Source organism: Gekko japonicus, unplaced genomic scaffold (assembly GCF_001447785.1).
Source record: "Gekko japonicus isolate JY-2015 unplaced genomic scaffold, Gekko_japonicus_V1.1 scaffold1385, whole genome shotgun sequence".
NCBI classification, from domain to species: Eukaryota; Metazoa; Chordata; class Lepidosauria; order Squamata; family Gekkonidae; genus Gekko; species Gekko japonicus.
In genome coordinates, this window is record NW_015177055.1 from 69,068 (window position 1) to 85,925 (window position 16,858).

The following is a 16,858-nucleotide window of genomic DNA, read 5'->3' on the forward strand; positions in this document are numbered from 1 at the left end:
GCTAAAACATTTAAGGGTATGAGCAAACTCAACCATTTTTTCAGATACAAATTCTCTTCCAATTTAAATCTAAGCTTCATTTGTTATTTTTTATAACTACCAGTTAAACTTCACTAGCACTTCCCTTATTTTACTAAACTATGAATAATTTTCCTGAGTAAGGTTATAAAATATTTGATCATTCTACCAAAAGTACAAAGACAAGTAAAACAGGGAACAATACAAACCAACATATAACAGGATCACAAGTGCAGAAATGTTGTTGCTTTTCTTTGAAATTGGCCCCCCAGTAGAAATCATAGCAAAGAAATTCAGGTATCTAAAATATTCTGAAGGACAGTAATTAAGTTCTTCAGCCCATGAATATAGCCCTCATCTCCTGTGTTGCTGGGGAACACGTGCGCAAAATCAATCATTCGGACTTCCACCTCTGCGCTTTCTGGCACCACAGTGGGCCTGTGGCAGAAAACTTTTTCCAACTGAGGTATAACATTTCCGTTCAGATGTTCTTGTGAAAAGCATGCACTGCTCTTCCACAGGTTGTCTTGTTCCACAGTTTCGACTTTTAGTGAAATCTGACTCTGGTGCCTTTTGTGAAGTGCATACATTTTGGAAAAACCTCTGCCTACAGAGGACTCGAGCTTGCCGTTTTCTGGAGAACTGATCACACGAATGTTGTTGTTGTAGTACTCCAGTGTATTACCACCTGGGCCCTGGGCCTTGGACACTCTTCTCTTCTCGACCAAAGTGCTGTCATTTAGCCATGCTGTTGTCATCTGAGATGAGCCATCATAGACAAAGAGTAAGGAACTTGCATAAAAGTTAAGATGCTTCTGGCTCTCAAACCACTGCAAGATTTCTTTAATCTTCTGAATACTGGCAATGACGACATCTTTTCTCAGGTAGTATCCATTATGGAAAAACCGAGCGACACCTGCAAGAAAGAAATCACTGCAATTAGTAGCTGCTGATATGGAAAGTTAAAATAGTCTCGGTACATGGAAGCAAGTTTTAAAAAGCAAAAGCAAAGAGCGATTTGGAGCTATTGTGACAAAAGAATATGGGCCCGAATTATTTTTATAGATTTTAGAAAGCAGAGTATCGTGTTCCACCCAACGTGTTTTAAAAAACTGGTAACTGCTCTACTTTAGATACCTGATGGTCAAAATATTAACTTAGTGTAGTTAGTTATATCTAGAAGTTTTTGAGATGACTGGGTGTTGATCCAATTAGGGATGGACATGAACTGAACCACTGAGCAATATTTGTCATGAATTTTGCCCTGTTCGTGATTCGTGAACAGATGTTTGTGACAGGTTTACCCTCACAAACTTCTACAAACTTTTAAAGCAGTTTGTGGCGGTTCATGATGCTTCGTCCATGGAGAAGAAAGCAGGGGTTTAAAGGGACTCCCAGTCTCTTTAAACCCCACTTTCTGTTCCTTGCAAAACCCACAAAAACAACTGAGCAGCAGGGGGGTGCTCCCCACCACTCAGCTGTTTGGGGCTTTCTTGTGCAGTCCTTTTAAAGTTTAAAGAACTGCACAAGAAAGCCCAAAACAGCTGAGTGGTGGGGAGCAAGCTACTCCCCATCACTCAGCTATTTTTTGGGCTTTCTGCAAACCTCATTTAAAGGGACTGCAGTCCCTTTCAACAGGGTTTGCGGGATCACAGAACCAAACTGTATTTTCCCCAGTTAATGCCCATCCCAATACCCATCCAAGTCTACATGCATGTGGTTCACACAAATTTTTAAAGAAATGCTTGTCTGCCTAACACTTTGCTTCAGAGGAAAAGTCTGATCTATTTTGGCAAACTGTGACCAAGTAAACCCCTAGTTCAAATTTCAACTCTGATATGAACTCATTATGTTTCCTTAGGTAAGCTTCTCGTTCTTATACAGGGATAATTTATTATTATTATTTATCTTATAAAACCTTATAAAAATTACAGTGAATATGAAGCTGACTACTCAAAACACACAGAATAGATTCTGAGTACTTTCAGTTACACTGCAGAGCAGAGACTTTGTATCCAATGGATGCATTATACTAAAAATGGGAAAGGGCATTCCTCCCTCTTCAACCATCCCCTCAACCCTGTCTGCATCTCTCTTTCCTCCCCACAGCCTCTTGTCATATCATCCCCTAGAGGCTGCTTAATTTATTGTATTCACTTGTTCTAAACTTTCACTATCAAGGATGCCACATATAAGGCACAAGCCCCAGCTACAATACTCTGGTAATAAAGATCTGAAATTCCCTATTCATTTAACACACTGGATTGACATATACACAAACATTACCATCTTTTACTGTCTCTTTTGTTAAGCCTCTTCCATAGTGCTGGTTTTGCGTCTCATAGCTGTCAGAATGAATGTGATAAACCTTAATTAAAAAAAACAGAAAAATAAAGTTGCACTCCAGCTCATTTCTCAAAAGTTCCTCTTTGCTCTAGGATTCATTCCAAGGTAATACTCTGCATTCATGGAGCAGGTTTTCTTCAGTATGAGACATCCACACAATTAACTCCAAACAATTCCATACACTATGTTGTCGAAGGCTTTCACAGCCAGAGTTCATTAGTTGTTGTAGATTTTCTGGGCTGTATGGCCTTGGTCTTGGCATTGTAGTGCCTGACGTTTCGCCAGCAGCTGTGACTGGCATCCTCAGAGGTATAACAGAGAAAGATGGAGTACTCTCTGTGTCAATGTGAGAAGGAAAATGGTAGACAGGTAATTTATATCTACTCAGGAAGGGCTGAGGTGGGGTAGGGCTGAGTGATTATCTTGTAGGAGTTTCCCAAGCTGTGACATGCTAATGGAGGAGCTTTCATGAGGAGGTTCTTTTGCATATGAATTGGCTGTTGAAATTCTAATCTTATCTGTAGTGCTGTTGTAAGACCTAGAGCATTTTGTTTTTCAGGACTGGAAACCATGCCCTATTTCTTTTTAAACTCTCTTCTTTCCTGTTGAAATTGGGTCTATGTTTATGAATTTCAATGACTTCCCTGTGTAATCTGACATGGTAATTAGATTTCTTGTCAAGCATTTCAGTGTCTTGGAATAAGATACTGTGTCCTGTTTGAGTTAGGCTATGTTTAGCCACTGCTGATTTTTCAGGTTGGCCAAGTCTGCAGTGTCTTCATGTTCTTTTATTCTTGTCTGGATGCTAAGTTGTGTGGTCCCAATGTAAACCTGTCCACAACTGCAAGGTATGTGGTATACTCCTGCAGAAGTGAGGGGGTCTCTTCTGTCTTTTGCTGATCGTATTCTGCTCTCAACTAATGCTCATGCACATCTCTTTGGCTGTATGAAAACTTATGCTCTTGGCAGCAAAATGAGTAAGGAGATAGAAGCATGTGAGAAATTAACAGTACCCTAAAGCATTACTAGACACAGGACACAAGTTCTGTTACAAGACATTTATTCCTGAAGCTTCATGGAGGTCTCCCATGTACATCAGATAACAGAAAATATGATATTTACATTAGTAGCTGATCCTCAAGCTGAGTAATGTTGGGGGGAAAGGAAATCTGCTGCCTGGAAGCTAACTGTGTAGTCTTTGAATATGCTTCAGTGACCGAGCCTGGTTTATAAAGTCAAAGGTAAAATCATTCACATGATAATTGAACCAAAATAAGCCAATTAACATTTCACTAAATAGATGGTATGCAGGAGTGTTACAGTAAAAAAGGCAGTATGAGCTTTGCAAGCACAGACAAGATAGAAGATGCAAGGCAGAAGTGCTACTTTCCACCCCACTGAGGTCCCTGGGTGTATACTGACGCTTGAGTTAACTTCTGACAAAACACATCAATGAATGTTCTTAAATCCCTGTCTCACAGGAAAGGGCGGTCTAGAAAAGGAATTTAATAAATAAATAAATGAGCGTCTGGAGGTGGTAACAATCAGGATGACAACCAGTAAAACAACGCTCAACCCAGAAAGACTGAGGTGCCTCTGGTCAACAATATGGCTAATCTGGGAATGAGGATTCAGCATGTACTGGAAGGGACTTCAGTTCTCTTGAAGAATCAGGTTCACTTCTTCAAGGAACCTTTAGATCCAACTCTACAGATGAAAGTGCAGGTATCCTTCATGAAATAAAGTGCTGTTAGCCACTTAGACTTGTTCAACAGCTGAAGCCTGCTCCTTAAGAAACATGATCTGACCAGTTATCCATGCTCTGATCACATCAAGGTTGTAATATTGAGATGCACTGTACCTGGGGCTGCCCTTGGACAGTTTGGAAGTTTCAATTACTACAAAATGTTGGAGAGATTGCTTGCTGGCATAACATATAGGGAACATTCTGTACTGACACTGGATGTTGATTTGCTTCCAGGCCCAATACAAAGGGCTGGTTATCACTACCGAAGCCCTACATGTTGTATGTGCCCCCATCTTTTGAAACAAGGCGGGCAAAAACTAGATACATGGCCTTATCAATTATGATGACTGGCTGGGAATGCCCACCCCATGCTGGTCCCTACGTTTTTGAGCTGAAGTGACAATGATTTTTTAAAAAATGAGGCTACTTTCTCCCCTTGCACTTGCAGAACAAAAAGACCCACAGATCTCAACTATGGGATGGGGCCATAGTTCAGTTTACCAGTTTGGTGTAGTGGTTAAGAGTGCGCACTCTAATCTGAGAGAACCGGGTTTGATTCCCCACTCCTCCACTTGCACCTGCTGGATGACCTTGGGCAAACCATAGTTCTGTCAGAGCTGTTCTTGAAAAACAGCAGTCTCTGTCAAGAGCTCTCTCAGACCCACCTTCCTCACAGGGTGTCTGTTGTGGGGAGGGGAAGGGAAAGGAGTTTGTAAGCTGCTCTGAGACACCTTTGGGTAGTGAGGGCGGGGTATAAATCCAATCTCTTCTTCTTCTTCAGTGGTGTAGCTCATGATGTCCTGCTCTGAACCACAGCAGCTCCACTTTAATAGAAATATGGAAACAAAGTCCGCAAAGGCTTCTTCCCTAAGATCTTACATGAGTTGCTGATAATAAAGGTGGGTAATACCAAGCCTGATGGATCAATGCTCTGGCTCAGTATAAGGAACATTATTTTCCTTAAAATATGTTTAAAACTAGATACTCCTTGACGCTACAAAGCTTGTGCTTACCAGAATCGAACTGTTTCAGCACTATTCTGTGTATATGTTACAAGGAATTCTGTATCTTAAGAATATATGCATATGGTTTGAGTTAAATAACGAAGAAAATACAGATGAAAACACAGATATCATGTTTGACTAGAATATGAAACAAACCACGAAATACTATCTAACTCAGGAGATCTTTTCACCAAAAAAAGAATTAGAATCAAAATATAGTGTAAAAATATTGTACACATTACAAAAATCATGATAAACAACGTGGGCAAAAATTTTAATCTCTTGGCAATATTATTCAGTAGAACAAATGGGGAGAGAGGGAGAATCTGAGAAAAGAAAAGAGGTCAAGAAAACACCATGATAAAGGAGAAAGCAATGTAGGAAAACACATTGTAAGGGAAGAGTGCATTTAAGCTCTAGGACACATCCAAATTTACTATATTACTATGCATCATTTTGAGAGAGACTGACAGACAGAACACCTTGGAGAGACCCCCTTAAGATATCATTCAATTCAGTTCAAAAGACTTCTTCTGTTTTCCCCCAAGACTGTAACCATGGAGATGTCAGGAGTGGGTCCTATTTTTACACGTGCGTGCACACACACACATCCCTTAAGGAAGGTAGCAATGGGCAATCTCTCCTATTTGGTAACTTACTTGTTACCAAAATGTGAGAAGTAAAGAATACTCACTCTCCATTTCTACTATGTACAATCCTAGGAGAAAAATATTTTCTGAACAGGTCTTTAATAGTCCATTTCTGGACAAGAGCACAAACCTATCAAAAATCCAATGAAGAATTACTTCTTACCCTCATGCCAAGCACCAAGAACCCAATCTCCTCCATTAGTGGGTACTTGCTGACCTGCTGTTTAATCTTCTCAGCTGAGGCATATGGATCGTAGCTTTTCTGGCCTATTTTTACATCCATTATACATGGGTTTTTAAATCTATGGGTCACATCTTCCAGTTTCAGGTACAAATCTGTTAACAATCCGGAATAAAGCATTATACTAATTGCATTATCTAAATCAACCAAACCATTAGATGCCACCAGAAACTAAAGCAAAGCAGCACAGTAGGATCATAAATCTGCCTATTATTTTGGATTCACAGACTGCACCCCACTCCATCCTACCCAAACAGCTACTTACTATGACCTAGCTCTCTACTCTCTTCATTGTCTGTCCCCACACATTATCAGCCCACATTCAAAATTAAACCAGTGTTTAAGGTTTGTTCAAATACTACTTTGCTTAGCCTTATTTTGTGCAAGTGCTGCTCTATAATTGTACTTATATGAATATTCCATTACGGCATCTGCAGTATTGCTGTGGGCAGCTGAATACAGAAAAGGTATTTTGACATATGAGCACTACACTAGATCTGAAGATACTAAACCCAATCTCACTTAGTTTGCAGAAAGTCGCCCCTATTTACCACATACTTCCTATTTGTCAGACCATATCAGTGAACAATTTTATGATGTTCTACATGATAGGACTTTATCAAACAGCACCAAGGTTCTCAGTTTCTGACATTATGAAAGGAATCTCCACAATTGCGTTTATCTAATTATAGCCTACAACAGAGTCACCTAGGCAATAGTACCATTTGGAGCAGTAGGTGGTGACCAGGTCCCATGATATTTTGGCAAATATTTTCGCAGTTCTAGAAACACAGGATCTTCACAGTCGGCAGCATACACCTGAAATAAAACAGATATTTTAAAAAATCTGTGTGAGAGCTACTCACATACTTCCTGTAGCAAGCTAATCTTAGGCATGTAAGACTCCTTAAGAAAAAAGAAACATCTTTTTGGAGTTGCCCTTCAAAATAAAGGCGATTAATATACATAAAAGCTGACAACTGATCAAACCTTATAAACAATACAGGTTCAAGTACTGCAATATGGGGGGGGGGACTTTCACAATTTAGCACAGTACAGCCAGTGCTAAAGAAAGCTTATGCAGCAGTTGCAGTGGGGGGAGTACACACAGCCATGCGTTTGAACATCTGTGGTGAATAACTTATATCTCATTGTGGGGGGGGGGTTGGGGGGAGTAGTAATCCCTCTTTTACCTTCACTGAAGGTAAAACTATATCAAGGATTGGATCTAGATCAACATTTCTGAGGGTACATGGACTTTCACCCAGAGTGTGATTTTCCTGTCAACCCTTTCCATAGCAGCCCAAAATGGAAAACTGTTCCACAGGCAGAAACCGTTGCTCCAACAAAATGTAAGTCTGGATCCAAGCCCAAGTGATACACTTGAGTGCTCTGCATTTTCTAAGATTACTAAAACAATAACTTTTAGAAAATTATTATGTTGGAATGATAAAGCCATCCCATGGGAAATATTTGATGTAAGAATTCTTAAGTCAACGTTATCAACTATTGGTATAACTTCCATAAACAAGAGCAGCCACTACTGGAATATATCTACACACGCTTGTCAGGGTCTGAACAGCCATGGAGCTGTTACAAGCTAGGAATTCTGAGCTTCTACTTAACTATATTTGTTACCTACTCCCAAAATATTAACATTTGTCCATTAAATATGGGTATTTCCCAGTTTTGCGTTGTTCATTCACTATCATACTTAAAAAAATACCAGGAACATTAAATCCTACTGTACATCCCAAAACATCTTCATGCAGGGTCCCTATGCATTGACAGAAAGAAAGTGACTTTCTAAGTTTTCTATAACTTGCCAAGCTGGAAATCAATTAGGACAATATTAAATGTCTATTTTAAAGTAATGAAGCAATCACAAAATCTCTTTTCTACCCCAAAGAAGAACATTGATAAATTCACAGAGAAAGATACAGGAAAAGACAGAACCCCTGTTTTAGGGAACTCTGAATGGGGAAAATGTTCATTTATACCACCTATATCAAGGGAATGAGCTTTCTTTAAGTAAAATTCCATTTTCAAGATCTCTTTTTTCTGTTCTCAGCTCAGTAAAAACCAGTTGTCAACAATTTGGTGAGAGCACCCCTCCGCACACTGTCCATTATGAACTCAAGGCCAGTCGACAGGCATCCAACAGCCCTGCTAATTAATTCACTGGCCACAGCTGTAATTTTGCTCATCTTCCAGAAAGTTATCTCAAGACAGTGTCTTGACTGACTGAAAGAAGTCAGGAGATCAGAAGTTTCCTGTAAATGCAGACTATCCTCATAAGTTTCACTCTTATTCCTTTTCCCCCTAAAACATACTTTTCCTTCAATACCTCTGTCTTTTGGCTCTGATGTGTTATTTTGCCATTGTATCTACTTTGGACTTCGCTGCTAGGATGTTTCTGTGAATTCAAACTAAGGCTAATGGGTTAATTTTAGGAGTCTAGTTTCCACATTGTCATTGCACTATAAAATTCTGCTCTCATTAAATTTTACATGTTACTCTACACAGACTCATCCCAGGCACATGACTGTGGACACGGCATCCAGTTTCTTACACTGAAAAAAGGTTAAAGAATCTGATCCACATGCAGAAAATACACTTCATTGTACAATACCATTCCTAAATGGAGTAGCTGTGCACTGCTTTTGGCTTTAATAAGGAATGCAACCATTCGCAGCTGAATGTTTCAGCCAAAGTCGCTCAGAGCTCTTGTTCTAACGAACTATTTACATTTCACTCCATGCTCACATTGACATTACTCTAGGCAACTCCTGCTGGAAGGTACATAATGCTCACCACCCAACTCTGCCACCAAAAGCATATTTATCTCACTCCCCCCATCAATGCTCCCTCTAAGCTGTGGGGTCTTGTGAGCAAAAAGTCTACTTTGTGAGCTCCTGGCATTAAAGTTGTGAGTGAGCGACTTGGCCGCTGCATAAATCAGTTTCCTCTGGAGCCATCCTTCCTGAGTGAAGGCAAAAATGTGTGAGTCGGAGGCTTAAAAACTGTGAGCTGGCTCATACTATCTCAGCTTAGAGGGAACACTGCCCCCCATTTCCTCTTCAGAAGAGTATTAGTTTTTATTCTATACGCAGCCTGCAAACAACTTCTGCGCTGCCTATGCCGTGATACCTGGTTAACCACTACTAGTTACAGCCCAGCCACTGCCTTCCTGTCCAATGTGATCTTTTTAACAAGATAGCAAGAATACTCTAATGCCCATTAGTAACAAAAATGGCTGTTGCATAATATTAGCTATGCGTACCAATAGACCACCCTCGGTTAATCAATAAGATGCTACAGTTGGCCAATGCTATCACTTCTTAGTACAAGGCACATTCAGGGAAAAGGAAAAGCTGGAAGAACACTGAGTAGCAACTACACAAATGGCATCAGCAGCATTAAAAGAGTGGCTGATGTATGGACAAGATGATCCCTGATTTGGAAGCCAAGATTCACTGCTGTTTGAAAGCTGCATTATTTAATATATAAGCTTTGCTCCATAATTCAAGACATCAGTAATGAGGAAAATGCCCACCACAGACATATTCTCCATCAGCATGTGCAATAGACAGCCAGACCTAGCCCACCTATTTTATACAGCACTAAGTGGCTGCACAATTTAAATGCAGAGAGCAGTATCCAACCACTCTGAATATGGAATGCAGTTTTCCCATGATCCTCTCCACTCCTGCAGTACCTTCTGACTCCTGGGAATGACCACTCCAAACACTGTAGGACCCACACAGAGGAATAGCCATGAGAGCTGGGCAGAATGAGGAAGCGCAGGGAGTGTGAAATGGTTCCTCTTTCCTTTTCCGTATAAGAATTCAATGTCAACCAGAGAATCGTTCCTCTTTCCTTTCCCTTGTGTTGTGCACCAGAGACAAAGCCAGCCAAATTCTAGATTGCTGGTTACACCACTATACCATCTACACTTGTTACTTAAAGCACTTAACATTTGCACTACTGGTGCAACTCTTCTAGAAAAGGAATAAATTTTGGGCCCAATATATCTAATTGCCATCCTCTAATGTTAGTCACATTCTCCAAGAGTAACCATGATCACCAGCTTTAGAATTTGCAATCTGGGTCAGCAAGAGTATTCAGAGGGTTTATGGGAGACATAAAAGGGTGTTCAAGGTATAAATTCTTCACTTAGAGGATTACCTTGTTATAGAATTCTAATTCTCTGGGTCCTCGGGGGGGTGGCTGCAATTGTTTCAACACTGTGCCATCAGGATGTTGCAGTATTCCTGGGGGGGCAGAAAAAAAGCCAAGTTTGTTCACAGTTCAACTCTGAAGATAATCTTTTTGTTTGTGTGTTTGGAGGGGGCTAACTGTAATTTCAATTGTTCAGTATTAAACATTTGAGTTTTTCCATAAACAAGAATTGGCAAGCATATTAGTAATCCACAAAACAAAAAACTTTCTTTCTTAGAAAGTCTGTCTTAAGAAAATTATAAGATCAATAAGGAAGACATCACAACAACTTTCAGCCAACGGAGATATCCGGTTTCTACACTACCATACACAGGCTGTTTTCCAAGAAGAATCAGACAGAATACTAAGAGATGCCTCAACAACACACATATGGACACAAAAATGTTTTTCAAATGACCATTTGGAGTCTGGCAACGCATCCTGCAGACCAGACATGCCTCTTCTGTTGAGCAAGAGCCTCATGATTTTACAGCTGACCTCCCTCCTATTTTCATTTCCAAACACTGTCGTTTGTTCTGGACAGTTTCAGCTTCACTTAAGTTTACTGAACAATACATAGTCAATTAAAGCTGTGCAAGAGCCAAAATTCCCAGATCAAAGCAAAACAATTTGCAGCTCAGATAATTCCTAAATTACCACTTACCTAATCACCTTGCAAAGAATTAACCTAAGTGCAAAGTGTTTTGCTTTGCTTTGATCCAGTAAACTATATTCTTAATTAACCTTGCAGAATCTGCTGCTAGATTAAAGGTAAAGTTTTTATGTGATCTTTTCAAAGTACTTCTTTGCTATGCTTGAACTACTAAAATAGGTCTGATCTAAAGATTTGAAAGGAAACCTTACAGGAAAAAAACAAGCTCATAATTTAGAACACGATGACAAACCTGTTTAAACAAAGGATAGCAACAATGTTCTTTTTTGCATTTAACTTAATTTAGGAACAGCCTTTGAGGAAATGCAAATGTCATATATGCCCTGGGTAGTCGGTTTTTTTGTTTTGCTTTCATCACTGGTTAAATGAGAAGACCAGTGTGTTCAAGATCAAATGGAAGAGCCAAAATCCACCCTGCAAATAAACTCATAGAAGTTACCACTCAACATATATTGTTGCTAATCTCCCTGTCCATAAATACTTAGGTTAGTATGAACTACAGAGGAAATATAAGATTTTTGTTTAGCTCCCCCTGCCTTAAAGCTAGTAAAACTGGCCTAAAATACCCTCCGTAATTTCAACAGCTTTGTAGATACACCCCTTGTCACATATTACAGGTGGTATCTGAAGAAGTGTTTATGCACATGAAAGCTTATACCCAGAATAAAATTTTGTTGGTCTTAAAAGTGCCACTGGACTCAAACTTTGTTCTTATACTACAGGTGAACTGTGATGATAAAGCACAGGCAGTATGTCCCTGAAAAGGGTTTTTTGCTTTCTTGTATAATGTGTTTAGTTTATAAACAGTCACTGGCCCAGCTGTTGGGGCAAGACAGCATTTTCTCCAGGTGATCAGGGCAAGAAGCTTTTTAAAACTGTAAGAAAGTTGACCCTTTAACCTTATTAGGCTATGACTAGCATAGGTACTTCTGAGCTTTTATAAATCCAATTCAAGTCATTACCTCTTGTAATCTATCATGAATGCCTACCTTTTATAACAGCACAGCAGTATCACTAATTAGGATGGCTGATAGTTCATGCTAGATGGCTGTGTTACCATGAAAGCAACACATTCACATATGTATCTTTCTTGGAAGAAAAACAAGGATAGAGATCTGACCCCTTGCATGTGGTTGCAGTTTAAATTCCTATAAAAGTCATGAAAGTGACATAAATAAGTAAATGCTGGATCATCTGAAACCTCCTCACTGCTGCTGTACTTTTTGTTTTAAGAAGGTATGGTCAATATGTAATAAACCTGTAAATACAGAAACTTAAAAATGAGACTGCAAACTTACCTAATTTAATAAACCCTTTTTTAAAAAAAATTAATCTGGTCAAACCCATTCCACTTGGCCTTGATAGAAGGATAAGACACGAGCCCCTGCCTGGCACAGTTGCTCCACTCAGAGGTTGGCTGGGAGAGACCTGAGGAAATGTGGAAGACATTGGTGCTACTGCTGCCATAGATCTGTCTCTGCATCCCCTTCTCTTTGAAGCAAGAGCAGCAGCAACCAGCTCCTTCCTGCCCAACTCATGAGCAATAACTGTGGTACAGCCAAGTTCCCCTGCCTCAAATGGGCCCAAGCAACTGAGTCCATGCCCGCCCCAGGCACACCTGACCTTCAGCTACAGGGAACATAGTCACAGGTGGGGCCTTATCTCATGCCGATCTTTTCTACCAATTTGCAGAGCCTTCTGTGGACTTTGTATTTCCTAGTTGGAGAATATGTCACAGAGAAAACCCACTCCTAATGCTGAATCTAGAATAACCCTAGGCTCTTAGTTGAGTTAGTGAGTGTCAGCTGGACCCCATCAAAAGTGGGAAGCACAGTGAGCTTCAAACCAGCATCTTCTCAGGATTTAGTTCCAACTTGTTCACCATTAGCCATTTAACGACAGCAGTCAGGCACTGGACCCCTACTTGCAAGGCTCAACAAATCCCAGGGGCCAGGCTGTCATGGTACCTAAAAGTTTCATTGTGCTGCCTAGTATTTTTGGCAATGATTTTACTGTAGCATCTTTCAGTAATTTTCAGTAGAACTGATGACTGCCCACTCCTAAACCACAAATGCTTTCTGCTAAGGGCTTTATACAGAGATAGCATGAAGAGTCTGGAGGATAAGACTGAGCCCTGTGGATAAATTCCACACTGATGACAACTGTTCTCCAATACCAACCCTCTAAGTTCTGCCAAAAAGGAATGGTTTTTAACCAACCCAAGGTGTATCCTTCCTTTTATCCCTGCTTATGCCTACAAACACCTCAACAGGATGGTGTTGTCCACAGTAGGCTGATAAATCTAGTTACAGCAACAAAGAGGCATGACTCTTGTCTACACCCAAACAGAGATCAGAGAGTAAAGCCATCACAGCCAGCCCCAACCCAGACTGAAAAGAATGCCACCATGTATTTTTGGCCATCAATCTGCAGCCAACTCATAGTGACCCCCTAGGGTTTTCAAGGCAAAGGTGGTTTGCCACTGCCTGTCTCTGTGTAGCAATCCTGGACTTCCTTGGTGGTCTCTCATCTAAATACTAACCAGGGCCAACCCTGCTTAGCTTCCAAGATCTGATGAGATCAGTCTGGCCTGAGCAATCCAGATGAGGCCTTTCATTACTTATGGCACATTAATGCAGTATGAATGTTGCATTATACCTTTTTCTAACAATGATACCTGCCCCAACAATCAGGACTGGGCAGAGCTTTCCAAAGCTAGTAGACTCCCCCTTTGATTATGGCTGCAAAGGAAAGTGGCCCACCCTGGTCCACTCCTTCAGTGGAAGGACTTGGCAAGCTATGGAAAGGTCTATCACAACCCTAACAATAAGGATGGGCCACAGCTTTCCAAAGTTTGCAGAGTCCCTATGATTACAAAAGGTGAGAAGGGAGCGAACAAAGCTGATGGGAACAGCTGCAGCAAAGCTAAAAGACAATAGGACAAAGAATTTGAATCTGCTGAAAATACTAGGTACTCAATGGAATTTCTACATGCCATGGTGACCTGGTTTCCAGAATTTGTCACGTACTGGCTTAGATGGGAGTAACTCTGCATTGGATTGCAATGCATAGCTACATAAGCATTTGTAATACTTGACACATTACTTAGTGGCTTAGCTTTAAGTCTGCGAAATATGCTAGATCTTAGGCTTCTCAATATGGCCTAAAAAGATTCTATGCCCTTCTTAAAAAGGAACTACACTGAATGTATACTTCATTTGTTAAAAAATAACTAGGGACCATGTTTTATTACTATTTATAACCATATAATAGATAGGACAATCATAAAAACCAGCCTTTGGACTTTACAGCTGGAAAAAGTCCAAATGAAAAAGTACACAATGAAATCTTCAATCATCAGGTACAATTTGGAAATAATACTGAGTAAGAATTCTTTTTTTTATGAGTAAGAATTCTTCACATCATCACTGTGCAAGTAGTCCCCAACACATACCCTTGAGTGAAACTACAACCAACTAACTTTGTCACATAAGCATAATGTGAATATGATGTTCTTCGCACATATATTATGTTATAAATCTAATAGTATCCTTCCAGGCAGACTTTCAGGGTTGGAACTGGGGACCACTGTTTGGTGGTGATTTCAGCCCTATCTAAAAGGTAGGTTCCAGAGGGGGGCACTGGGGGACCGCTGCTCACCCTCCTGGCCTCAGGGGTTCCTCAAGGCTCCATCTTGTCCTTCATGTTTTTTAACATCTACATGAAGTCGCTGGAAGAGGTCATCAGGAGACTTGGACTGGGCTGTCACCAATACAAGGAGGATCCTCAGACTGGTGCCTGGAAGCAGTTTTGGGAGAGAGGAGGACAAGCAAGCTGAAACTGACAAAACAGGAGGTGCTACTGGTGGGAGGACAGACTGACCCAGTTATTAAGGCATTTCCTGTTTTGGATGGCATTGCACTTTCCTCTAAAGAAGCAGGTCCGAAGCTTGGCCGTGCTGCTGCACCCACGGCTTCTGTTGGATAAGCAGGTTAGCCAGCTGTGGCCTTTCCTGGGCAAAAAAGATCTTGCCACTGTGGTGCATGCCCTGGTTACATCTAGATTAAGACTACTGCAGTGCAGTCTATTCAGGGTGATCCTTTAAAAGTGCCCCAAAGACACAATTTGTACAGAATGATGCAGCAAGAATGGTGGTGTGGGTTGCAGGGGCCACATAATTCTAGTCTTGTTCCACCTACCCTAGTTCCCTATTTACTTTTGGGCTCAGTTTGAGGTGCTTGTACTGACCGTTAAAGTCCTATATGGCTCAAAGGCAGCATACCTTAAGGACCACCTTCTCCCATATGAAACTACCTGACCACGACACCCTGCTTTGGGTGCCCCTGCTCATCTGAGGTTAGACAAGCAAGAACCCAAGAACAGACCTTTTTCACCATGGCACCAAAACTGGAGACTTTGTTCTCCCAAGGGAGATGGATTGTCCCCTTCTATCATCGTCTTCCACTACCGGGTGAAGACCTTTCAGTTTTGCTTGGTGTTCTCTCAGTGACCTTCCTTCAAGTTTATAGGTCTGTGTTTTGTTGAATTGTTTTTACTATATATATATGTATTTTAATATCTGTTTTAATGTTTTGACTGTTCACCATTTTAAGGAACCTGGACTCTTGTGGAAAGGTGAAATATTTTACATAAAATAGAAACATCTATTGCTCCTAACCCCTTCCATTGATGATCTCAATGTAAATGTAAATGTCGAATGCTATGCTTTTTTTTATACAGCAGATCAAAGAAATACATGGCCTATACGTCCAGTATACTGCATGTGGCACCTCTCTTTACGTGAGTGCTTCCACCTTTTGAGATCACCTGAGGAGGCTTTGCTGAGTGCTGTCCTTCAGAGAAATAACTGAGGGCAGGGGGGAGAAAAGCTCTTTCTCCTTGAGACTATTCTCAAGTTTTCAGGAAAGAGTAATACACTGTTTTGCTGTAATTACAGTGAAATACAGTAGATATGTTCCCTTGTCTCAACAGATTCTGAAACCCATATTCACATCTTTTATACAGTGTCATTTCATTTGAACAAACACTTTTATGAGTATCACGTCCAATGGGCTACACAATGTTATAAAAAGGAGTAAACAGTAGTTTAACATATCTGAAGAGGCATATGAAAGTACACAGTGTAGATCAGAGTGAGAGTATTGGGCTTACCTACCAGAAAAGCCCGGAGGCAGATTCCTGCTCTGCTACACAACTCATTGGACAGCCTTGAACAAGCCATCACCTCTCAATTTAATCTGCCTCACAGGGCTGCTGTGAGGCTGTCAAACTGATCCCATTTTAACTACTTTTTGAGCATAAAAAACGAAGGGTTCAAGAGTGGCAAGAAGAGTTATACAACATAAAGGGAACAATGAACTACTAGTGCAGTCACTTTCTGCCATACTCTACATGCAGCTTCCAAAAAAGGGAAATGAGGCAAGCAAACTTTAACTCAGAAAATTTTCAGCTCAAATGCCATATCTTCCTTTTTAGGTCCATTGACACCTTCCCTCTCATGCACACTTGTCCCATTCCTTCCTATTTCAGAGCAAGTTACATTTAATGATATGCATGCAACAGTGTTAAAACAGAAAGGGGGAACGGCACCTGTCCAAAAACAAAGGAGCCCACAGGCACCCTTGGCAGTATTACATGAGCACTAAACCTGCAAGTATTTATCTAGCATGGGCTGGAAGTCCCAAAGACTCAAATAAAATAGGCAAACCATGAACAATTAACAACCCAAAGCAGCTCCCTTTAATGGCATATTTTACATGTATGTGAAAACTCTTCATTATTTACATCTTCATCACATTGTTTTAAAGGTGCCTAGTAATTTGAGATATACTTCAACATACCAAGTTATCCTCTTGCCTAATCCAGAAAATTGAAACCCCAGTCAAAAGAGACCAAGAAAGTCACTTCAGTGGTATAACGTCAAGGTCTTGCTTCTTT

The 16,858-nt window shown here is 40.5% G+C and overlaps 1 protein-coding gene across 1 annotated transcript in view; it reads right to left on the reverse strand.

Annotated features, from left to right (window-relative positions):
- Positions 1–290: 290 nt before the first annotated feature.
- Positions 291–16,858, reverse strand: part of IPMK (inositol polyphosphate multikinase) — an 18,950-nt gene continuing 2,382 nt past the window's right edge. Inside the window, exons 2-6 of the mRNA XM_015428147.1 lie at positions 10,195–10,280; positions 6,729–6,825; positions 5,929–6,101; positions 2,305–2,386; positions 291–934 (exon numbers count right to left, since the gene is read on the reverse strand). Of these exons, the coding sequence (XP_015283633.1) occupies positions 312–934; positions 2,305–2,386; positions 5,929–6,101; positions 6,729–6,825; positions 10,195–10,280 (1,061 nt within the window). The 3' untranslated portion in view covers positions 291–311. The remainder of the gene's footprint in view (positions 935–2,304; positions 2,387–5,928; positions 6,102–6,728; positions 6,826–10,194; positions 10,281–16,858) is intronic.